Source organism: Mauremys reevesii, linkage group 1 (genome assembly GCF_016161935.1).
Source record: "Mauremys reevesii isolate NIE-2019 linkage group 1, ASM1616193v1, whole genome shotgun sequence".
Lineage (NCBI taxonomy): Eukaryota > Metazoa > Chordata > Testudines > Geoemydidae > Mauremys > Mauremys reevesii.
The window spans coordinates 206235753-206260323 of record NC_052623.1 but is presented as its reverse complement, the minus strand read 5'-3'; the positions used below and the strand labels follow the sequence as shown (position 1 = coordinate 206260323).

General features: G+C 49.0%; 1 protein-coding gene and 1 long non-coding RNA gene across 2 annotated transcripts in view; one reads left to right on the top strand and one right to left on the bottom strand.

Moving 5' to 3' along the window:
• The window catches only part of LOC120399662 (limbic system associated membrane protein), a 1355472-nt gene extending 1352614 nt beyond the window's left edge, over positions 1 to 2858 (top strand). The window contains exon 7 of the mRNA XM_039528141.1: positions 1850 to 2858. Within this exon, the coding sequence (XP_039384075.1) occupies positions 1850 to 1932 (83 nt within the window). The 3' untranslated portion in view covers positions 1933 to 2858. The remainder of the gene's footprint in view (positions 1 to 1849) is intronic.
• LOC120399870 lies at positions 2688 to 23191 on the bottom strand. Its single transcript, XR_005595395.1, has 4 exons — positions 23071 to 23191; positions 18582 to 18880; positions 17907 to 18033; positions 2688 to 2865 (listed from the first exon to the last, which is right to left on the bottom strand). It is a non-coding gene; the product is annotated as an uncharacterized LOC120399870 (long non-coding RNA).
• Positions 23192 to 24571: the final 1380 nt, after the last annotated feature.

The window sequence follows — 24571 nt, the reverse complement described above, 5'->3', positions numbered from 1 at the left end:
AACAGCGTGAACGCAGCCCTCTGGGACCACCTGAACGCCATACATGACTGCAGCGTGTTGTTTGTATGTGTCTGGCTGGGTGAAAAAGGAAGCGATGCATGGCTGTGAAATGCTGGGAAGGTGGGTGCGAAAATCCCCAGGTAACGCATGTATCTCAGCATTATGATCCTTTTCCAGACCACGACTTGCAGACACGTAGAGCAGCAATGCAAACCCCTGCTTTCTCCACCAGCAAAGTTGTGTAGACCAGGGTTATCATCAGGGTCATGTTAACGGTGACATTAACAAGGTTTTTTTTTAGTTGTTGTTTACATGCTTTGTGTAAACTGATTTACAGCCTGAGTTTACACCCTTTTACATAGCATTTACTGTTCAGGAATCATGGGCAAATCTCCAATTTTCTCCCATGCCAGACCAAGAGTCAATCACAGTATGTTCAGAAGTCCATCCACCCACCCATCCCTATTTCAATGCTCAGATTGGACTTCAGATACAGGTGCATCTATTCAATGAACCTAGGTACCTTTCTGAGCATCCAATTAAGGTGCCATTGTTTCAAAATTGAGCACATGGCATTAACTTTGTAAACTTCATTTTTCACACATTTTCCAGGCCATGTAGAAGTAGCAAGTCTGGAAGGAAATTTGGGGCAATGACCGAGGATTCATGGGCATTTGGGGGAGTGGAGCTTGGGAGCATTTAACCTCACTCTCAGCCTTTCCACAAGAAGACATTTCGGTCAGGCCTTCACATATTGCTTATTTCCTTCACATCATCTTATGAGGGACTCCAGGTTTGTAGTGAGGAAGCGTTTCCTCTCCCAAGTCTAATAGTACAATCCATGTCCTCTGCTCTGACCCCACTGATCCATGGCCAAAATCTTCATGGTGCTTGACATCACACAGCAAATCACACCAAATGGTGCCATGGAATACAGTCTTGGGGAGGTGAGGCAAAGCTGGAAGTTCTAAGTCTCCCCCCTGAGGGTGGCAAAAGCTTATTTCATTTTTGACAAGTGCACAGAAAAGACTGTGAAGAGAGGCCCCTCACATGAGGAGCGGAGTGGAGGGGGCGGGAAGAGAGAATTAAACTAGGAGATCGTCTCCCAGGCTATGTCATTAATAAAAAAGTTAGGGCCATATGCTGTTCGCAATCTATGCACAGAATTCCCAGCCACATCAACGAGGAAGACTATTAGCTCTCAGCATGGTCTCAAAGTGGGTATATTTCCAGTGTGGTGCCTGGGAGAGTTAGCTGCATGAGTCCTTTCGACATTAAGGGGTGTGTCCAACTCTCGAACCGTCCTCTTGTTCCCCTCTATGTAACATGCCCCCTTCCCACCTACATCTTACAGTGTGACACCTCAGCATGGTTTCTATGGGGGTTGTTTCCCCAAAGGCCAAACCTCAGGTGTTCACTTGTTTTCCAATCTCCCTATCTCAGCAGGGAGGAAATCAGCTTGGTAAGGATGCCAGCAAATCCCCTATCCAGGCATGGTTTGGGGAGGCCCATGTATGGTAAGCCAGCCACCCTGAGAAGAGCAAGGAAAAGAGGACAGCTCCTCTAAATAAGCCCAGGAAATGGAAGGTAAAGGGCTCTTACCTCATTGCAGGTTCAGCTTAGCTAGTGCCACCAAAAGGTTCTGCAAACCTTTAAGGAGTACACGAGACAGTAGAGGAAGGGAGGGTGTCTCAGCCGTCAGAAGGATAGGATTGCAGAGCTGGTGGTAGGCCTAACTTCATGGCAAGGCTGTTTGGGGAGCACATTAGTGGGCAAAGATCCTATCCAACAAAGGAAGTCTCCAGGCGGGGCAGGGAACTACCTCTCCCTGATTTGTGTATATCTTCAGCTTACTTCGTGAGCCCCGTGGGGAACATGTGTTGTGATACCCTAACTGGGGCCCCATCCATCAACATCTCAGCATATCTGTGAGAACAGAGGGATTGAACTGAGCCCTGCTGTCTATCCTTGGTCAACCCCTTTACTTCCTGCTCAGAATGCCTAGTACCTCCTATGGAATGTGAGTATGTGCGTGTGTCTACATATAGATATAGTACTCACAGACCGCAAGGAAACTATCAACAAGGAGAGAACTTCCCAGCTGGGGAGTGTCTTCCAGCTCTGAAGTTATTTCATTTGCTCCCTCTGTCAGTCACACAGATACTCATCCCTCCCGATACCCCTACAATACACACCTGCCACTCTCCTCCAAAAATCCCTCACACGGCCATCACACCACTCTCCTTTCCTAGACCCCCTGGTGACACATGCAAAATGACACATACGTCTCAATTTGCTTTTAGCAGTTTGTCTATAGAAAGCCATCAGCTGCATGGTTTGTGGTGACTTTCTACAAACAAGGAAAGGGTGTGGGGGGAGGGGAGAGTAAAACTTGCCTCCACACCAGCTGCCCCCAAACCGTTCCATTTCCTCAGCTGGAGCTAAGTTTCATCCTCCAGGCCTTAGGGAGGAGGTCCAGTGTCCCTTTTTCTTGCTACACAGTGGGGTGGTTAGAACTCTTCTCATTAACAGTGTTATATACATATAAATATATATATATATCTATATCTTTATATATATTTTTCCCCAGCACCGTAGACATGAGCTGAACTTCTCTTTAATGAAACAAGAACACGGCCATTTTATTTTTTGTGATTGGTTTGTTTTCGGATACTAGCTCTGTGGAAGAAAATTTTAAATGCGCAAGTGCGTGTGTGTAAAAAAAAAAAAAAGAAGGAAAAACAAAACAAAACAAAACCTGACACCAACAAAAAGCTTTTTCTTTTTTTCTTTCCTCAATGTATTTAACTTCTGTTATCTTGTTTCTGTTTCTTTACATGTATGAATGCTCTGCTCTTCTGTGATCTTAAAAAAAAGAGAAAAAAAAAACAAAAACAAAAATGAAATAAACGTGAAAAGGAAGAAATGCATCTTAATTTCCCTTCCCCTCATACACAGCTTTGGCTCATCTGGTGCAACGCTTTTGTACTGAAATGGCTGGTGGATATGCACCACTACTCCACTAGTGCCCTCTATTGGATGGAATGATAACTGTTAATTCATGCATCTTTGACCCTGATGTGATGACCCCCCCCGCCACTGCCACTGCCACAGGGTCAGCCGCAAGGTTTCAGCCTGGCACAGACCCCATGAACTAAAGGAATAACTCCAGTGGATGGTAGCAGTAGCAGATTATTCTCTATGTGAACAAGCCACTAGAGAGGGATGCAGCATATGTTTGAGAAGTCTGCTGTACAAAGAGAGATGAGATTATCCTCTAGCTCAAGCTGTAAGAAAAGCCTCTGCCGAAGTAACTGAATTCTATGCCAGCTGTTGCACTGAAGTTCCATATGGCTATGGCTTGCAGCACTGTGATAACTATGAAGTCTTTAATGGCCATGGATTTGCAATGAACGTCACAGGGAATGTGTGGGATCCCCTAGGCGAACTACCCAGGGATTTTTCAACGTGCTGTTGTGGAGCACAGAGAGAGCTGTGTCCAAAGCCTACACTCATAAGGGTATGCAGAGCTAGATCTTGCTCCCACTGATGCAGATGACAAAACTTCCATTGAGATCAGGATAATATCCTATGTTAACCACAATGACGGGTATGTTCACTGTCTCAACCAGTTCTTAAGACTTTCCATCCAGCATTTTGTCCCAAATAGGATTCAGGATGCCAACATTCCCCTCTTCTCCCACCTGGGACCCTGAATGTTTCTATACCTCTTCCCCTTCTAGGGTGACCAGATGTCTTGATTTTATAGGGACAGTCCCGATTTTTGGGTCTTTTTCTTATATAGGCTCCTATTACCCCCCACCTCCATCCCAATTTTTCACACTTGCTCTCTGGTCACCCTATCCCCTTCTATGCCAGCAACCAAGTTGTTGTCGTTGGGGGAGGGGGGCTCTGGAGGAGAAGATCTCTTTGGAATGCAATGGGCAGTATGCTACGCCCCACCCTCTGCAGCAGAGTTAGTGAGGGTATTTGCTCAGTCAGGCAGCCTGCAAGGGGCTTTCTGAGATCCCCCAGCAAATGCATTCATTTAATTTGAATTTTTCAAATGGCCCTTTGTGACGTGCGACTCATAGGGGTGCCAACTTTCTACTTGCACAAAACCAAACACTTTTATCTCGCCCCTGCCCCACCCTCCTCTGAGATCCCGCCCTGCCCCACCCCTTGTCTGAGGCCCCGCCCATGCTCACTCCAGCCCCCCTTCACTCGCCTCACCCTCACTCACTCGCTCATTTTCACCAGGCTGGCTCAGGGGGCTGTGGTGTGGGAGGCGGCAAGGGTTCTGGCTGGGGGTGCAGGTTCCGGGGTGGGACCAGAAATAAGGAGTCCAGCATGTGGGACGGGGCTCCAGGCTGAGGCAGTGGGTTGGGATGTGAGAGAGGGTGAGGGCTGTGGCTGGGGGTGCAGGATCTGGTGTGGGGCTGGGGATGAGGGCTTTGGGGAGCAGGAGGGTGATCCGGGCTGGGACCGAGGGGTTTGGAGGCCTGGAGGGGGATCAGGGCTGGGGCGGAGGGTTGGGGTGCAGTGGGTGTGAGGGCTCTGGTGGAGGGGTGGGCTCTGCAGTGGGGCTGGGGATGAGGAGTTTGGGGTGCAGGAGCCCCTCCGGCTCCTATGTGGAGCCACGGCCAAGTGCCACCCCCACAGCTTCCATTGGCTGCAGTTCCCGGTCAATAGCAGCAACAACAGCCCAGTCAGCGGTGCTAACCGGAGCCGCCAGGATCCCTTTTTGACCGGGTGTTCCGGTCTAAAACTGGACACCTGGTCACCCTAGCGACTCAACACAGAACAGCAACCTCCAGGGAGGCATGAGGAAGAAGTAATGTGGGGAAGTTACTAATAGGCACAGAGGAGTCCAGCGTAAACAGGGCTGGAGCAGAATGAAAAGCACACTTACGGTGTGTCTGCACTGCAGCTGGAGAAGTAATTTCCAGCTCGGGTAGTCATACCAGTGCTGCCTCTGATCAAACTAGTGTGCTAAAAATACCTGGGCAGCCCCAGCACTGTGATTAGTGGGATGGGCTTGTCCCTGTCAAGTCTGGCCCTAAGGGTTCAGATAGACTTAAGCTGGGGGCAGCCAGCCCATCGCACCATCACTTCTATTTTTGACCTCCTTGCTCAATCAGAGCTGGTAGGGGTATGTGTACTCCCCTCCACAATGGGTCAGGTTGTGCTCCTCCCCCTCCCCTCTTGTGAATAGGGTTGCCAATTTTGGTTGGAGGAATTCCTGGAGGTTCCATCCCATGACATAATCTTTAGTTAAATGTTAATCTTTAATTCCTGGAGACTCCAGGACAATCCTAGAGGATTGGCAACCCTATCTGTGAACAATGGGTCAGTCTGTGCTCTTCCTCCCTCCCCTGTAACAATGGATCAGTTTATGCTCTTCTCCACCCCTCCAGTGAGCAATGGGTCAGTCTCCGCACTTTCCCTCACACCTTGTACAATGGACCAGTCTGATCAGTGCTCCTCCCCCTCACCTCTGTGAACAATGGGTCAGTCTGTGCACTTCTCCCTATTCCTCCTGTGTACAATGGGTCAGTCTGCTCTGTGCTCCCCCCATCCTTGCAAGTTGTGAAACACCAGGGCTGGGAAGGGGCGGGGGGAGTGCCCCCCCCTTGCCACTGCCCCCCCAGGCCCTGGGCAAGGTGATGAAGAACCTCAGGAGCCGTAGGAGCAGCAGAGGCTGCACTATGTGGGGGGAGTAAGAGGAGGTGCAGAATTGTGTGGCTGGGGCACATACGAGAACTGGGGACACAACATTGATTGATTTGGCGCTGGGGTGCAGAGTTGTGGATGTGGGACCTAGAGCCCCAGCTTCATTGATGTCTGGGCAGTGTGGCCAAAATCCCATTTCTCACTGTAAGTCAGCAACACTAATTCTCTCTCGCTCTCTCTCTCACACACACACACAGAAAAACATTATTTAAAAAAAAAAAAAAACCTCATGATTTTAGAGCTAATCTCATCCTCCTCCTCCCCAGGACAAAGGAAAATGGAGCTGGATGGGGTCAGACAAAGGGCTTGGAGCAAGAGAGGTCTGAACACAGAGACAGAGCAGCAGGGGCCTACAGAGGAAAGGGGGCTGGGACAAGAGGGTAGGGCAGTGGTTCCCAAACTTTAACAACCTGTGAACCCCTTTCACTAAAATGTCCTGTGAACCCCCTCCTAAAAATGAATATTTCCAGGGATATTCTCCTTGACCTAAGTATAAATTATAAAAGCGGTGATCTTGGAAACATTAAATTTGTTTTTATGACACGCTTATTACACACTATTTATTATTAATTATCATTTATCGTGACAGTATTTTTATTACATTATGAAAACGGCAGCACACGTCCAAGCTCTCACTTTCGTAGCTTGTATCACTTTGAATAAGCCTGTTCTAAGACAAGGCTCCTAGTTTTCATCAAGGAGTATCAGATGTGAAACAGCAGGAAGGTATTTAAGAAGCCAGCTCAAAGAGTTCCTCCTACACAAGCATTCAGGTCTTGAGCAGTCCAGGCAAACAATGCGCATTACAACAAAGCTTAAACTTGTTCTTCATAATAATTTTAAAAATAATACTAGCTGCCTGTTTAATATTAAAAACAGCAAAAAATATCCACCTCCCTTTCCGTCTCTTATAAGGAGTCTTGGTGTTTAAATCTCCTCAGTGTGATAGAGATGTTTGCTTTGATCTGCTTAGCTCTTGGAAGTCCAGGGGCTCTGGGCTGCTGACCCAGTGCTGCACGGGGTGCCTAGGGACAGCTCTGTCTGCCATTAGGAATTTTTCCCCAAGAACCCCTGTAACATTTCACGAAACCCTGTCTGGGAACCACTGGGGTAGGGGAAGGATGGGTGCAGCAGTGCGGGAGGAGCCTGGAAGTGGAAGCAAAAAAGCAGCTGGGTGGGCTGGTAAAAAGAAGGGCGGCTGGGGGGACCAGGCCAAAGAGAACTAGAGAAGAAGAATCTGGGGTATGGGGAGATAGGGGTCAGTACATGGCAAAAGAGAGCAGGAAGGTACACGTGAGGGGGGGGGGTCAGGTTATGCATAGGAAAACCAGGTGCTGGGAACAGGAACAGAGCAGGAAATAATGGGACAACAGGCAATGGAACAAGATGGGGAGAAGCATGGAAACAAGCAGATGGTACATGAGAAGTCAGGACCTGGGGAGAAAACAGGAGGGGCTGTGAGAACAGCCAGTGGAGTACAAGGAGCCAGGACTGGGTGACACACAGAGATGTGTCCTGAAAATATGGCCAGAACACCCAAGGCCTACATGGAAACAGAGCAGAAGGGAGGAGATGGGGACACAGCAGGGGTGGAGTAGGGTGACCAGATGTCCTGATTTTATAGGGACAGTCTTGATTTTTGAGTCATTTTCTTATATAAGCTCCTATTCCCCCCTACCCCCATCCCGATTGTTCACACTTGCTGTCTGGTCACCCTAGGTTGGCGAGGGATTCAGGAAAATAGAGCAGGATGGGCCAGGAAACAGAGAAATTTGAAACAGGGCAGGAGGCAAACTGGTCAGTAGGGAAGGAAAAATTGGCACATGGGAAATCTGAGGAGAGGGGCCTAGAACTTGAAGGAGAAGGGGTCTGGTGCTGGGGAATGGGTGTAGGAACATATAGGATATGGACCAGAAAGAGGGGGAGCTGGAAAAAGAGAGCCCATGATGCTAGGAAATAAATGGACCTAGAAGGGGGGGACCCAGCAGGAACAGCTCTAGCTATTTTGCCAGCCAGGATGGAAAATGTTTTTGGCATACAGCCCCCACGAGAGACCGACTCCCACCCCCCAAAAAGGCCAGCCAATCAGAGTGGAGAAGAGTCAGAAAAAGCCAAGTGGTGCACTAGAACAACGCCCCCTGGAAGTTGGTGTCCAGAGCAACAGCCCTGCTTGCCCTCCCCTAGAACAGGCCCTGTGGCCCAGGATCTGGGAAGGAAGAGCAGGAAGGGCCAGGACAGGGCTGATGAGAGGATGGAGGGAAGTGGGGAGAATTGTACCGGGGCCTTGAGCATGGGGTGGGCCCAAAACTTCTGTAACTGGGGTGAGGCCCCAGAAAACATGAGGTGCTGAGGCCCCAAATTTGTCTCAACAGGCCTACCACAGGCTAAGAGAAATGGAGCAGGAGAGGCTGGGAAACACTCACAATCCTGATGGTATCACCAGAGGGCATCAGGGAGACACGGAATCCTAATTAGTGGCCATTCTGCTGTTGCAGAGCTCAGGCTGCTGTCTGTCTGGGCCTGAGCCATGCAGACAGAAACCCTGTAGAGCAACCAGCTGCTCATACAGCCTGTGGAGATAGGAGCTTTCCCACCTTCCGCTTCCCCAGGTGGCAGGGAGGTTCCTGCTGTAACCAAGGCTCTCGGAGAACACAATGTACAGTGTAAGGATGGTTTTTCTGGCTGCAGAGCACTGGCCACTTTACTATCAGCGCAGAGAAAGTGCTGCAACTTGAGTTGCAAAGCAGGATACCTCCCTTCCCGGCTAGCACATCACTCCTCCAATATAGTGAGGAAAACATGTAACTTCTCAAAGCTGCTCTCTGCAGCTGTGGTTAAAGCTGGTCCTAGCCAACATCCTGGGTGGTTTGATGGCTGCTCCAGAACATACAGTCAAGTGTACAGTCCTACCCTTTCCACACACAGCTCTCAGGGGCCTGCTCTACTGAACTGTTCACTGCTTGGCCAATTTTGCAGCCAGGGGAGGGGACTCAAAGAAGAGTTTGGCAGTTGTCACTGTGGATCAGCAGCAACTATGCGCTCCCAAAAGCCCTGACCTTCCACCCTGATGGGGTGCACTAGTATCTGCACAGGCAGCATTCAGTTATGGGTTGCTGGGGGTGCGGGTACAGGGAGATACTGTGAACCCATCTCAGAGCTCTCAGAAAGGAACTGCAGGGTCAGTCTGATCCTCTGGTGGGTAAATCGGTCCTCTGGTGGGAAATGGTGGGCATTCTGCTTACTCAGCAAAGCATGCCCTAGAATGGATGTGGTGCTGGCTCCTTCCCCCCACCGGGCTGCTGCTCACCCTGGTTTGTCTGAATATGCCCATCCTTATGAGCATGCTGCTGGATGTGGTTCTGCAGAGACGTGGCACCCACCCAGCCAGGCCAAAATCTGTAGCTAACATCTGCCGACATAACAGACAAGCCACATGGATTTCACCACTGCTGTTAAGTGGAAAATATTTCCCTACACATGATTTCAGCTTATGCTGTTTAGCAGGTGCTATACCCTGTGCTGCCAATGAGGTAGCTAAACACAGCACTGGATGAATCTCTAGCACCCATATTGCCCCCAGTGGCCTCTTATTCTGCTAGAAGCAGTGTCTTCTCCCCCATCATCCCTGGTGGTAGGCATATTCTCTTTTGGGGAACTCCCCCCCTTTATGCTCAGGAGTACCTTGTCCCATGTTACTTTGGTCATCAACATCAGTAGCAGCAACTCTTTCGTTTGTAGACCCCTGCCACAATGAGTTACCCAGAGAGGAACCCGACAGTGAAAGATTCTGCATCCTGCTCTGGTGACTAGCCAAGCGACCACAGCACACCCTGTGTACTCATGTTCCTGCCCAGGAACGTGTCCCAAAAAGACAACTGTTCTTTTGCAGCATATCGTTACAGTCCGTTCGCATATTGCTTGGCTGTGGTGCTATACCAGGGGCATGATGATCTCTAGGGGACGGCAGCCTTTGTCATCATATGCTCTGATCAGAAATGAGACTTTTTGACAACCTCGTCCACTGGAGGCCTGAGCACTTCTCCCGCTCGGTATGGGTGGGTCCAGGTCTGTGTGTGAGGCCCTGGAATGGCGGCTAAGAGTGGGACACAGCTTAAGTTAACACAGCAGGAAAACAGACTTAATGAACAAATTGGGGACACTCATGATCATTTCGTGGTTAATCCCTGGAGAAAAAGGGAAAAGGCCTAAATGAAACCAATAAAATGACAAGTCAAGATTGAGGTGCAATGCCACAGCTGTGAGGGCGGGCTCTGGAAATGAAGTAAGAATTGGTACTTTCAGGTCAGCAGGGCAGGAGCGAGGGGCATAAGCAGAACTGTGTGAGTGAAACATGCAAGCTTTCACACGCCATCTCTGGGTTTAGCTAGTGCTGCCAATTCTCCATTTTTGTGTGTATTATCAAAATGCACTTTAAATCAACCTCACTTCCACTGAAAAGTTCAGTAGTAATAAAAGGGAGGCCAGAAAAACTCTGGCAGGCGCAGACTCTGTTTTCATTGACATTTTAAATGGTTATTTTTAATGGTACATTTAACTAATGCTAACTTAGCCATGGGAAGAGAATTTGGCCGTTAACATTGGCATCTGTTTAACAAACTGAGGCTCTGCATTTGGTGAGGCGTGAGTATAACACCAATAATATTACTTGCTAACAGCAGACTCATTAGCATTAATTGGTGCATTTACTACCACATAGAGCATCCTGTATCTATGAGAACATTTACTAGATGTATCTTATTCTCGCTGGGAAAAGTACATAGGAAACTATTATCATCGGAGTAGTAATATCAGCAAATGAGTATTTAAATTAGCAGTATTTATTGTAACCCAGAACCTTCCGAAACGTAGGGAAGGTGACAAGATGGTTGAGGAGATTATGCCTGTAACATTTTTCCACTGGAGCTCTAGGAACACAGCTATAAATGAGTTTGAGGGGGATCATGACCAAGGATGCCGGGAACACTGTAAACAAATTTTCCTGACAAACATTTCACAGTTCAGCAAAGACTGGTATGCTCTGCTCAAGAGAGGCCTTGTCAGAAAGGGCAGGGTACAGGGAAGGATTGAAGGGCATGGGATCCACACACAAAACTCTGCCTACGACAGGAATAGCAAGGGGGGCTGCAGGGCAGGAGTGAGGGGCATTGGCGGAGCTGTGTGGGGAGCCCAGGGCTGGAATAGTAGGGGGGCTGCAGGGCAGGAGTGAGGGGCAGTGGCAGCTGTGTGGAGAAGCGTCTATAGTCTATGCAAGCTTCCCCACAAATCCCTTCCAGTGCACCTCAGTCCCTCCCTGAAGCACCAAATTGTTTGCCCAGACTATATCTGCTTTACCAGGCTTGTCTTCATGAGCACAGCTGACTAAATTCACCTGTTCCAAACTCCTGTCCTATTTGACAGCTGATTTCCAAGACAAGGATTAGTAGAAAAGTAAATCAGCGCCTAATGCTTTCATATTCCTTCTATATTTGCTGTAGACATCAATGCATGGAGGAGTTAAAGCTAATCAGACTATTCGTGTCTCGAGAAATTCTGGGATGAGACACTGTGTAAATTGGCACAACAGTACTGAAGTCAGCGGAGCTATGCCACTTTACACAAGCTGAGAATCTGGCCCCTTGTTTCTAAACAGCAAAACACATTGGACCTGAGTTAACACTGTGTTTCTCCAGTTTTATGCCTTTGTAACTGAGACATATTGGAGTGATGCAGCGTTATATGAGACCTTTTGTTTCTATATCTACTCCAGGCACGTCCAACCCCCCTCAGGCCTCTGGAAAGCACAGCACGGCCCAAACCTAACGTCTGGCTCCAAACATCTCCAGACTTGGCACTTCACATCTGGATCTGGACCTGAATCTGGATTCAAACTTCACAGCTCATAGCAAAACCCAGACACTCCCAAATTTTGGGCACATTAGAGTCAGGGAAGGATCCTTGCTTTGTTGTTGAGGCACAGCACTGTGGGAAGTCCTTTCTGCTGTGCTTTTGTGTCCCACTAGATATGACATTGGTATGGGTGTAAGGGTAAACACAGAGATCAAATGTAACTGGGAATGGGCTATAGACATCTGGGAGTAATCATTTGCTGCTGTTCCTAGACATGGGTCAGGATTCAGAACCCTTGCCATCCATGCCAATGGGGAGGGAAGGAGAGAAGTGGATCATTCTGAGACAGCCAGATCAGAGTAATGGGGGCTGATTGCAGCTGAGTGATCATGGAGTTAACAAACCAAGAAGCACTAAGAAGACTGTCCGGAGGGAGGAAAAATTACAGCTGAGGCACTTTGTGCCTCTAATGATCAGCTCGATGAGATAAAACCAGCGCAAGACAGACAAATGGAAACTAGATTCAAGAGGCACTGAAAGAGACAAAACTGCAATGAAAAGCTCTGGAGATTAATTCCACAGCAATGAAACTTTATCTCCCATGGAGCCCGATGCACACTCACAGTCCCTCTCGGTGCACCCTCCCATCTCTCACTCGCCCCCCCCCTTACATAATCACTACAGCTGGGAAAGCACTTACTCAGATCAAACGTGTGTGGTGTAAGTTCACTTTAAGGTAATCCTTTTTTATTCACATTGGCATGAAAGAACTCTTGTTTGCAAGAACGTTCTGAGGAAAAAAAAGCCCCAGGTGCCCTTGTGAACAGAATCCGTCATCGCCAGGGGCGACTCTAGACATTTCGCCGCCCCAAGCATGGCCGCATGCCGCGGGGGGCGCTCTGCCAGTCGCCGGTGCCGCGGCTCCGGTGGACCTCCCGCAGAGCGCCCCCCCGCGGCATGCCACCCCAAGCACATGCTTGGCATGCTGGAGCCGCCCCTGGTCATCGCACAAGTGTTCACATGAACTTAGGCACTTTCTCTAGGCACCTAAGTTTCCACTGGTAAAGTCCCCTAGGTGCCCAAATTTCTGGCAGTGGGGGTGCACACCGCTTCCTAGTTCCTGATGCCGCCTAGTGGCTCATTGCTTAGTCATGCCTAAGCTGCAGTGAGATTCACAAACTAGGCATTCCCCTGCCATCTCATCTATAGGGTCCGAACCAGTGGGCATTCTCAGATCACACCTAATCCCCACAGAGAGCAGCTGTGATAGTGGTGGCCCCTTGTACTCCATGGCCCAAGCTCTAATCTAAGATGTAGAAGTCCCAGTTCAAATCCCCCCCTATACCTGATTTAAAGCAGGGACTGGAATTAGGTCTCCCACCTTCCAGATGAGTGCACTGGCTGGGCTATAGTCTGTTTTGGAGTGGATCCCTTTCAGCCCCTCCTATTGAAGGAATTCCACTTTGAAATAAATATTTCACTAGTCATTGCGGCAGGGCCTAGCCATTGGGTCTCGCATGTGTGCCTTAGGCCCTAGGCTAGCCAACAGCTGAAATGTGCTCACAGAAACCAGTTTGTTTAGTAATTTCAAATAACGAGGAAATTAGTCAAAATCAAAGTCTGGTTGCGGTTCATTTGTGAACTGAAAAAGGAGCTAAGGTCATTCAATAAATGGTTTGCAATGAGACCATTTTTTTCTCTCGCGCATATGCACACGTACGTATGTGTACACCCCTCGTTCTCCTCGCTGCTTTAAAGTGCCTATCTGCTTAACAGACATTAACACTACATTCCCCCTAACATCCTCAGAAGGCTTCTGTTGTTCTCTCCCCCTTGCTCCAGCATACTGTACTGTCCCCACCTCTCTCACAGGCTGTCTTTGATGAGCACGTGGGCAGTTTGGCTCTCATTCATTATGTATGAAGCCAGGGTCCTCCCATCTTGCTGCAGCTGAACCATAAAAAAATTTCCTTTGAAAGCAGCTGTAGGACATGCCAGAGGTGGGAGACAGCTAAGTAGGTTGGGCTGCTGCAATATGGCGAAAGAAGAGGGGGAGGGAAACATCAGACCTGATTCTGTTTCCTGGCACCTTGTGTCTTTTTACACCCATTTAGCTCCGCTGCCCTTCTGATTCAGTATCGTTTTACACCCACCATGCAGAGGTGCGAAGTGGAGGGTAACAAAGAATGAGGCCTGTTGTTTCTTAAAAATTGAAAGAAGGGGAAGGCGAAAGGATACATTTTGGGGCATGGACTCCACTCCTCTCCGTGTCTGACTGACCAACCCTTCCTTGTGTCTGATGGGATGCTGGCTCAACAGGTTTCAAGGCGCGGAAGGCAGAGATAAAAGAACAGGGGAGAGCAAATGATTTCAGATCCCAGTGAGGCTTAATGGCAGAGGCATGGCAGCCTTCCAGTGAGACCAGTGACTGTGATTTCTGCCAACCCAGACAAGGTACTCACTTGTGAGCTTCAGACCCATTTGGGATAGGAAAAGAGAGTGAGCTCCACTCCTTTCCAGCCATCCCTCCTTTAGTCTCTCCTCTCACCCTTTCTTCAGTACCTCTCTAGTCACATTGCCTTCGGATTACCAAGCAGATGGCAGGAGGGACACAGCCACACGTACAATCACAGAGAGGCACCTATGCCTCTCCTCTCATGGGTGCACACGTGCACCTACACACAAAGGCCATCCATGCAAATCCACACAGTCACAAGCAGAGGCACCCATACAGCCAAAGGGCCTACACGCAGGCAATCTTAGCTCAAACGTCACATTAATATCACTACCAAAATGGAATCATACTATTTAAAGAGCACAATATAGTTCTATTCATGTTGGTGGTCAGCTCTTGTTCTCCCCCTTATCTGATCAGCTTCACAGCCACACTTTGGTTTATAAATGTAGAGCATTTACATGAAAAAATAAAAAAAACACCGCTAATGAGTAAGTGCTTGCTGGCCAGAGTATGTTAAAGTGAGCAGACCTTGATGTGGCCAATGCACAATACAGGAAGGTTATTGTAGGGCAAAATAGAAAGGGGACTCCACCGGTTTTGATGGTTGCAGGTTGCCATGGGTGCTGATATTATGTAGTAAAGCTATATTACATCAGCTTGTATGGTGGGGTGGAAAAGAGGACAAGTAGGAGGGGGTAAGAAATATGTAAAAAGAATCCACAGCCAACCATATACATGTATGTCATCCACCATGTTGGCCAATCAAGGGACTGAACCGGGGACTTCCAGAGTTAGGAGCATAAATCTGCAGAGCTTGAGCTAAAGAGCCATCTTCTGGTGATGTCTCAGCCTCGCATCCTCTATGGACCAGGCACAGAGTGAGAGACAGAGCACACACAGAGCAGTGAGTGATATACATACAGTGTGTGGAACATCCCATGGGCTCCCAGCCACTTTCCCAGTGTGTTGTGCAGGAGGTGGGAGGGAACTTACTGTGCTGTTTGGGTTCCCTTGAATTTTGTTAGGGGAGGGGAATGTGCAGCTAGTGGCTCAGCAGTTACTTAGGTGAAGTAATTTACCCCTTTTCTTACAAAAAATTGAGCTGAGGATCTCTGCCAAGGAGCTAAAGGGGAATTAATTTTTTTCCCATCTAGTGAAGAGACAGAGCTGGCCTGTAACAAACATAAGGGGAATCCTTTATTGAGGTGGCTCGACACAGACAAACCCCATGTTCGCTCTGGCTGCCACACATCCCAAATTCTGAAGGGCTATAGGCTCTCAGAGATCCTCCCTTTGACCCAGGGGGTGGCATACTGAGGGGGAGTTCGAAGTCTTTCTATGAAGAAGTAGCTACTCTATGAATCAAAGGAACTGAGAGAACAGCTGCTCTGTTTTATAAGGGATCTGGACTAAGAAGGGTAGACTAAGAAAAGGGCTTAGCTCACCTGTGGGCCATTTGGGTTCTGTTTGCAATTATAAAAGATTCATTTGTTTGGGAGCAAGGGAAAGGCGGCTGTGGGCATGCCCAATGACATACATTTAGGCATCTAGGGAACGTTATTTGTGGAAATTGAAGTGCCTAGGGAATCTACGCACTGAAAGCATTAGGTGCTAGCTGAACAGGGGGGTTGAGAGGATCTTAATTTTGGATTTGGGCCCCTAAAATGGCAGTTAGGTGTCTATGTGATTTTGAAAATCCCATTAGGGCTAGATCCACAAAGAGATTTAGGTGCCTAATTCCAATTGGTTTTAATGGGAAAGTTAAGCACCTAGGGAGGTTAGGTACCTAGGTGCTTTTGAAGATCCCTCTAGACATCTATATATATGTTTAGGTGCTTAAGTGCCTTGACAAATCTGGCCATTGTGCGCTCTGTGCCTCAGTTTCCCAAGTGTAACATGTGGATACTAGCACTGCCATGCCTCACAGGGATATTGTGAGGATACATACATTCACGTTTTTGAGACTCTCAGATATTACCGTGAGGGAGACCATATACATAGTGAGATACATAATCATCAATGTTAAGGTGAGAAGAGACCCCCCCACCAGAGCCTTCAGTCCGACCCAAGATCATAGCCACAACTTTAGTATTACTAAACTATGCTCTGATTAGCTGAGCCATCGGGCTGAGCTAACTGGCCAATCTGTCTTTGGGCAACCTAGATTTATTTCGCATCACAACTAGTCCTTGCCTGAGCACTCACGCAAACCTGCTCATGTGAATATTCATGAATAGTGAATAAAATGGGCCATGGAGCTTGAGCATAATGGTGTGGGCCATTTTTAAAATACAGCATGTGAACAGGAAAAGGGCATGTCCTCTGTACAGTCCAGTCTGGATGCACATGTGTGTGTCTGTCTGTGTACCAATCAGTCTCTGTGTGTATATTTGTGAGCTTTTTCCATGGTTTTGTATGGCACTGGTGGTCGTATCATTTCTCTATTGCAAGCTTATTAGCCATTGCAGGCTGATTCTGGCGCTATTGTCTGTATTGAAATAAAGCCTCAGAGTGCACTAATGGGATTTTATGGCATTAATGCAGAGCACAGTAGAGTGAGAAATGGGTTTTCTGGTCCTGGGCTTCTTGCTCTGACAGCTCAGCCAGGCAACCAATGACGAGCTAAATGTAACTCTGGACATTTTAAAGGCTTTTGATCTGTGCAGCATGTTGAAAGACCATTGCTTTGAACTCTGCTATTAGATAAGCCAAAGGAGATGAGGGGAGCTATTGGTGTGAAGCCCCCCACCCCTTATCAAGCTGAAGGCACACACATATATATTAGATATACCATGGAGAGAGGACTAGGGGAGGCAATGGTGTGAGTCGGCTTATCAGATATACTGAGTAGGGAAGCATGAGTGGGGCTATTGGCGAGTAGCGCGCACACCCCCTCCTCCCCACAATACATTGCGAAAGTGTCAGGTACCTATTGAGTAGGGGGGGGTCACCATCCAGATTAATGGGAATTGAATGAAAGACCATGTTCTCTTGCCAATCCCAGTGTGAATCCTAGACCAAACTGGTTTCAGGAAGTTCTGGTGAGCAGTGGAGAGCCTCAGAAATTGTGGGATACATAGCACTACTTTAGATAATATTCAGCATCCTGGAAGATTTTGGCATACAAATTTCGAGTACAGGTCAGAGTGGGAAATGGATAGGGAATTCAATGTCAGCGTGGATTAGTACACAGGATATTCTTTCTCTAGAGATGTTGGTTCAAGGGTGCTAGGTCACAAGTGAAACAAGGTAGTCTCATCCAATTCCCCAGGGAGAGGCGGCCATGCATCACAACTCCATCACACACACTTACAGGATTAGCCACCTGCTCAGAAGTGGTCAAGCCTGCAGTAACGAATGGTACTATAGACCTAGTTGTCTGGGTTGAGGACCACACACTGGCAGAGCTGTGGGGGCAGCCCGGCTCTGGAATCGCTGAAGATGCGGCAAGACAGGAGTGAGGGGCATTGGCAGAGGTGGGTGGGGAGCCCAGGACTGGGATAGCAGAGGAGGCTGCAGGGCAGGAGTGAGGGGCATTGGCAGAGCTGGGTGGGGAGCCCAGGACTGGGATAGCAGAGGAGGCTGCAGGGCAGGAGTGCGGGACATTGGCAGAGCTGTGTGGGGAGCCCAGGACTGGAGAAGCTGTGGGGGATGCAAGGCAGGAGTGAGGGACATTGGCAGAGTTGGGTGGGGAGCCCAGGACTGGGATAGCAGAGGAGGCTGCAGGGCAGGAGTGCGGGACATTGGCAGAGCTGTATGAGAGAGAAAAGGGGGCAGGACTGGAAGAGTAAGAAGTGAAGGAGTTCGAATTTGAGGTGCTATATGGCTGTTAACAGAACAGTGTAAGGGAAACTTGTGCAGCACCTACCGTGCACTGCTGTGGGATCAACATTAGCCAGGCTTATTGGCTGCTCCCTTTCACAAGCAGCTTAATTCCCCTGCCAGCTGTTTCAGACAAGAAGACTTGATGAGGGACTGTATGCAAGACTTAGCACCTGCACCAAATGCAAAGGAGAAAGGTTACAGGATACGAACTGGTACCCCCTGTCTCAATATGGTGCCAAGTCCTGTATTAAGCTCTAACCGAAGGAACTGTACGCTACACTACAGGGGCACACAGGTGATTATATGCTTCATACCCTGGGCTGCATATTCTGGAAACAGATCCGGAACTGAACTTTCCCAGAGAGTGGCAGGCCAGATCCTCAGCAGATGCAACTTGCAAAGCTCCACTAATTGCAGCCGAGCTATGCTAATTTATGCCAACCCAGGATCTAGCCCTGGTGTGCTTTGCAGCATTTCCATCAGCAAAACCCAACCCATTGGTTTTCCATCCAACACTACTTTTATTTGAGAGAAAGGAACTGGCAAAGCAAGAAAGAACAAAAGTCAGGTCTCCAAGAGAGGGCGCAGTATGTGTGAATGCACTGTGACAGGCCGCAGCCCCGCTGAAAACGACATGTCTCACACCGGCGGAGTTGCTGTGCATGTGAAGGTATAGCGCACAGAAAACAAAAGGCATCACAGTTTTATAGTCACACACCTCACAGTTTTGGATCCACGGATTTGGTTCAGCCCATGATGATGATAGGAGCCAGTTGCAAAATTCAAATATGAATTTCAAACCTTCCAAACTTCTGGCTTGTTTAGAAGTGGGGTTGTCTTTATCTGCTCTGGGAGCACAGTAGGGAAGTGAACAGAGATCAGAGAAAGCAAACAGAGATCAGTGTCTGCTTAGAGGAGGCATTCACAGGACATTAGAGATCATACTCCCGCTGCTCTCAGTCGGTATCTCTGCTGCTGTGCGGCTTCCGCTCTGTAAACCTTTTTTTCTCGCTCCCCCTGAAAAATAGAAAGTGAGAGACGGAGCTCTTGATCTTCGAAGCTGGCTGGCAGCAGGATAGAATCAGGCAAACTAATTCATTGACATGCTGCACAGAGCTGCCTTGGAAGAGCCTGTGGGCGGGTGATGAATACCTGGTAATTAGGCTGATTGTGGGCTCCTCTATAACAATTCCACATCGATGCTGCACATTCGGCAAACTAGTTCATAAACATTTGACGCCTGGGGCACGCATGTGTGTGTGGGCAGCCTGATGAATATTTTCAGATTAAGCATAAATAGGGAGTTTGGGGGTTTTTTGATCCTAAATCATGCTCAGGGCAAGAAGTTGGGCTTCAAGAATATGTGGAGCAAAGGAATGTCATATGGAGCAAAAGGGGCTGGGCCCAAAGGAAAAATAAATGTCAGTAATCTCTGGTCTCACAGTCTCCCCACTGTCAATCATAGGAACAAGCCGATCAGCTTCAAGATCTTGCTCAGCCAGCAAGTCATAGTGCTGATGTAAAACAAGCCAAGCATAGCTTTTGTATCCACCTCCAGGTGCCCCTGACATTTTTGCCGAGGAAGCATTTTTATTATTTGTCTAGTGGTGGGGAACTGTTCTTCAGTGTGGATTGGATCCGACCCTAGAAGTCAATGGAGTCATGAGCAAGTCTTTATGTCACACTATTAATGAGCAAGTTGGGTGGCAAAAGTTTGGCTGAAGCTCTGAAAGTCTCTCCCAAAGTTCTGGGAGTTTGGATCTGGAGCTTTGATTCAGGCTTAGCTGTTATTTAGTCAGATAGATTCCTGGTTCAGTGGGCAGGTTTGGTGGATGATCGCACATTGCAGAGTGGCCCATTTGATATCATGATACTGATATGCTCCAGTTCCAACCATATCTACCATAGTGTTGGGGGCAGTGTGCTGCTGGGAGGTGCTATTTGTTTAAGGTGGACATGTACTTGTCTCCAGACACCCCAGCATGGCCCTCAGAGGCACTTTGCAGTGAAAGGTACTGTAGATATTTCATCTACCTACATGCTCAGTATGGCATTCTGCCTTGCTATGGATGGTGTCATTCATGACATTGGCATATTCTATATTTGAGACCCAGGCATGACATTAGCAGCTGCTGAACAGTCTTCCCCCTCCAATGCTCCATCTCCCATAGCCCTGGCATGCCAAGCGTGGTGTCTAGATAGTGTCCTAGCACTGGAGTGGGACTCAGCAGACCTGGGTCCAGTTCTCAGCTCTGCCATTGGTCAGCCGGGTGACCTTGGGCAACTCATGTTGCTGATCTGTGACTCAGTTTCCCCCATTGTAACATGGGAATAATGATACTGACCTCCTTTGTAAAGTGTTGTCAGATCTGCTGATGAAAATCACTACATTATAGCTAGGTGTTGTTAATAATGCCTAAGACAGAGAGGAGGTACAAAGTGCTATCATTCATAACCTGTGCAAGCTCCCTCTCTCATCATTCCAGCCTGGCACTTGGCCTGCTGTGCTGCAAAAGGCACTGCCCTCACTCACGGTGCATCTCCCAAAACTTTAGTGTGGCAGCAAGGGGGAGACTGAGGCGAATGAGCAGTGGAGTAAATTAATTGCCTGCGGGCAGTTCCCACTGGCTTTTAGAACCATTGTGCTGTTCCTAGATACTAGCATGGCAGCACCTTGCAAATGGTGATGGCAGATAGACTGTTGTAGAAGGGGGTGGGCAGGCAGTAACTTCAGATAGACATTTCTGCTCAGTTAGTTTCCTTCCTTTCTCCTTGTATTAATCACCTCCCTGGGGTAACTTCAGATCACCCTCCTGACCTGATGTAAGCCCCTGTTAGACTGAGAGGGAAGAAGCAGATGGGGAGTGGCACCTGGAATGAACCATTCCCCAGAAGTTTCTGATTCAGCTGATCAGAGCAGCAGCAGGTCCCTTTATTAGTCTCCCCAGCTCCTCTGCAGCCCACTTTCCTCTTTGTCCATCTTGGATGCTTCTCTAATGGAGGAGGAGGTGGTGAGCATGAAATGCACCATGAGAGGCCCATGAATATTTCAAAGGCAAAAGTCAGGGGACTCCATTAAATCCCATTTAGTCTCTGTCGATGGAGCTGGAGGGTGAATAATGAGAAACTCCAGCAACATTGGGAAGATTTCAGGAATACAAAAAACAGGACCCACATGATTCTCCAGGTGGTGTTACCACCCAGAAGCCACCATGCCCTACCAGCCACACCTTAACTCCCTCTTCCCCTAACACCATTCCCACCCCACCAGCTCCTCCTGCCATCCTATCCTTAGCACCCACCCAACGACTGTGCTCTCCAGCAAATCCAATACTCTTCCCAGTAATGTCCCACCCAACCCCTCCCAATACTTCGTCCCAATACTTCCCAACCCCTCCCAATACAAAGCCCCCAGCCACCCAACATCCCTTCCCATAACCTCTGCTCAACCTTCTCCCACAACCCCAACTGTTCTCCCCAAAGCTATACACCAACAGCCTCTCTGCAGTCCTGCCACCCCACCTTGTCACCCCTTTCTCACCATGTAGTGAGCCCTCTTAAACCACCCTACCCCAGCTGCCCTTCCCAGAAATCCCTCCGACCCCACCACAACCACTCAGACACGTCTTTCAGCATCAAACCACCACAGAAGCCGTGGCTTTCTGAGTGGCAAGAGGACAGTGCCTGACAGACCCGTATGTTTCAGCAGATACAGCTCTTCCCGCTAATGGACCCAGAGGAGCACAGCTTTCAAAGGCTTCAGCGTGGAAGTGACAAGCTGGAAAGCCTTATTAATGGTCTCTCTATCAGCAAGTGCTGCAAAGGCAGACTGTGTAAAATAGTTCAGCACTGCTGCTGTCTAATGACTGTTTGGCAAAACTACCCCACCCCCATCTGCAAACATCCCCCATGGTGTTATGGACACTGCTGACATACGACACATCAGCCTCCTTCCCACCTCTGTATCTAGCCACCAAGCTCGCTCTCTCTCTCTCTCTCTCTCTCGTTTACCATCCTCAGGCATAAAACGCAGCAAAAAGCCCTTAGAAGTTTTACAGGGAACTGGTGTGTGTCTGAGTTCATTCAGGCCTGCTCTTAGCCATCTAGTCCTGGGCTTTGGGCTATGAGATTTCCTGTGTGATTCGAGGATTCACAATATTGCTCTAAGGGGAATAATAGCTCCATTGTCAGGGACAAGTCTTTTTTATGATGACAAGAAATTTTGTGGAATTTTCAAAGGTGGTTGTAAATTGTGAGTGGTCCTGCTTCCCCTACACTGCTCTGCTACTACACCTCACTTGTGATCTATAGCCCCCGCTCCCTGCTGTTCCAGGCCTCAGTTCCCCACACAGCTCTGCCTGTGCTCCTCACTCCTGCCCTGCAGCCCCCGCTGCTGTTCCAGTCCTGCGCTTCAGCAAGCACCCCTACTATTCAACTCAGTGTTTCGCTTGCAGAGACTGTCGGTAGACATGGCTGTTAACTTCTGAGAGTGGATAGTGTAAGCGGGGGAATGGTCCCGCTATTGTGGGGAACTTTCCTGGCTTCTGTGCTATCCCAGTGAAGTGGGCTAGTGAAAGGATCTGAGTCCTCGCTCCCACTTCCTTTACCCAGAGACCTCCCTGCCCTTGAAGACTCTCCTGTCTGGCAGAGTTCTTGTAGCCCCAGCAAGGCTGGGCCCAGGATTCCTGGGGGGCTCAACCCCCAACCCTGCTGTGGCCACCTAGGACAGGGGCTAAGGTGTCCCCACTCCGGGGTACCCTCCCTGCACTTGGCACCTCCCTGACCCACTGATTATTCCATACAATTTAAAGCAAATTCAAGTTGTTTACTTAACAATCAATTTAAAGAAAAGAATAAGAATAAATGGGAACGGTTACAGGGAAACACATCACCCTGCTCTGCGGCAGGGAACATCACAAACAGTGTCTCTGGGATGTCAGGGCAGTTCACAGTCTGTTCCTTGTAGGCCCCAGGCCTCCTTCTCAGGCCCTGGCTGTGCTGCAGGGATGCTGTGGGTGGGACACTTGAAATGGTGGTGACCACACACCTCCGGGCTTTGGGTGGTGGGACCCTTCTTCCCAGTGCCAGCCCCCCGGCAGGTTAAGGTCCCCCTCCCAGCCTGGCCTGCATGGACCCTTGGCTGGGGGTGTCTTTTTGTGCTGGGCCCTTTGCCCAAGGTCCCCCCTTGGCTGGCCCCAGTTGCTCACCACACTCTGGCTCTCTGGCTGCAGCTCCGCTCCCAGCACAGGGTCTGCTCTCCCTGGGCTGTGCCTCTGGCCCCGCTGGATCTGACCCGGCTCCGCTCTCCAGCTCAGCTTGGCCCCTGCTTCCTCCTTTGCTCGGCCCCACTCTGTCTGACTCCGGCACATTCCTGCTCACACACAGAGGACGGGACCCACACTGGCCTTCTGTCTCCCTGATTAGCCGGCCTGCCCTGTCAATCAGGCTGACCTGGAGCATTGGCCTCTTGCCATTGTTCCTGGGGACTGTCAGTCTCAGGGTCCTGATTTGCCATCAATCCCTCCCCTTTTAGTGCTGGGAGCTAGCAACCAAAACACCCCCACTGAGTGTTAGTAAGGGGGCAACAGTCCCATTACAATAGCAAGCCCAGCACCATAAGAACACTTTGCCGTTGCGTGTCTTTTTTTCCCCACTTTGAGGTTTGCACAGAGACCATTGAAACAGAAAGCAGGCCCTGCCCACCATGCCCTTCTGCCCCTGCTGCCTCTCGGGCAGGCCCTGCTGCCTGCCCTCCCTGCCTGCTCCAGCCCCCTACCTCTGGGATTGGCCCCACCCCCGCCCATCATGGCCTAGCCTCCACTGGTAACACATAGTGTTTTGGTGCTGGCAGATGGCAGGGACTAGCAAACTGACCTTTTCTGATCTCAGCTAGATGTGAACCTGAGACATTGAGGGAGAAACTTAGGTGTATTAAACGAGCTGGGTGCTGGCTGGTGAGTCTTGCCCACATGCTCAGGGTTTAACTGATCGCCATATTTGGGGTCGGGAAGGAATTTTCCTCCAGGGCAGATTGGCAGAGGCCCTGGAGGTTTTTTGCCTTCCTCTGCAGCATGGGGCACGGGTCACTTGCTGGAGGATTCTCTGCAGCTTGAGGTCTTCAAACCACAATTTGAGGACTTCAGTAACTCAGACATCGGTCAGAGGGTTGTTACAGGAGTGGGTGGGTGAGATTCTGTGGCCTGCATTGTGCAGGAGGTCAGACTAGATGATCATAATGGTCCCTTCTGACCTTAAAGTCTATGAGTCTATGAGTTCATCCCTATGAAATGTTGCAACAAAATGTTTTCATATTTGAACAAAAAAGAAAGGAGGCAGAGCAGTATCACTGTCCTGTGGGATCTGCCCTAGAGTTTTCTGATTAAACACATCATGTTCAGGTCTGGTTCTGCCCTGGAAAGTCTTTGTGTAAAAATGGCACCTTGCGCCACCTGTTTGAAAAGTTAAAAGGCTTTTATTAATACTTGCATGATGGTAGCAGGTACAAGTCCCAGCTAGAGCTGGGGCCCCATTGTGCTAAGTGCCGTTCAAACAAAAAGTAAGAGACAGGCCCCACCCCAAATACTTAAAGGCTGGAAAAAAGGAAACGTCATTTCCCCCATTTGACAGACAAGGTTCTTTCCTGATGTCATACAGAGCCTCCATGAGCGAGGCAAGACTTAAATCTAGCTCAAAGTCCCCTGCCTAACA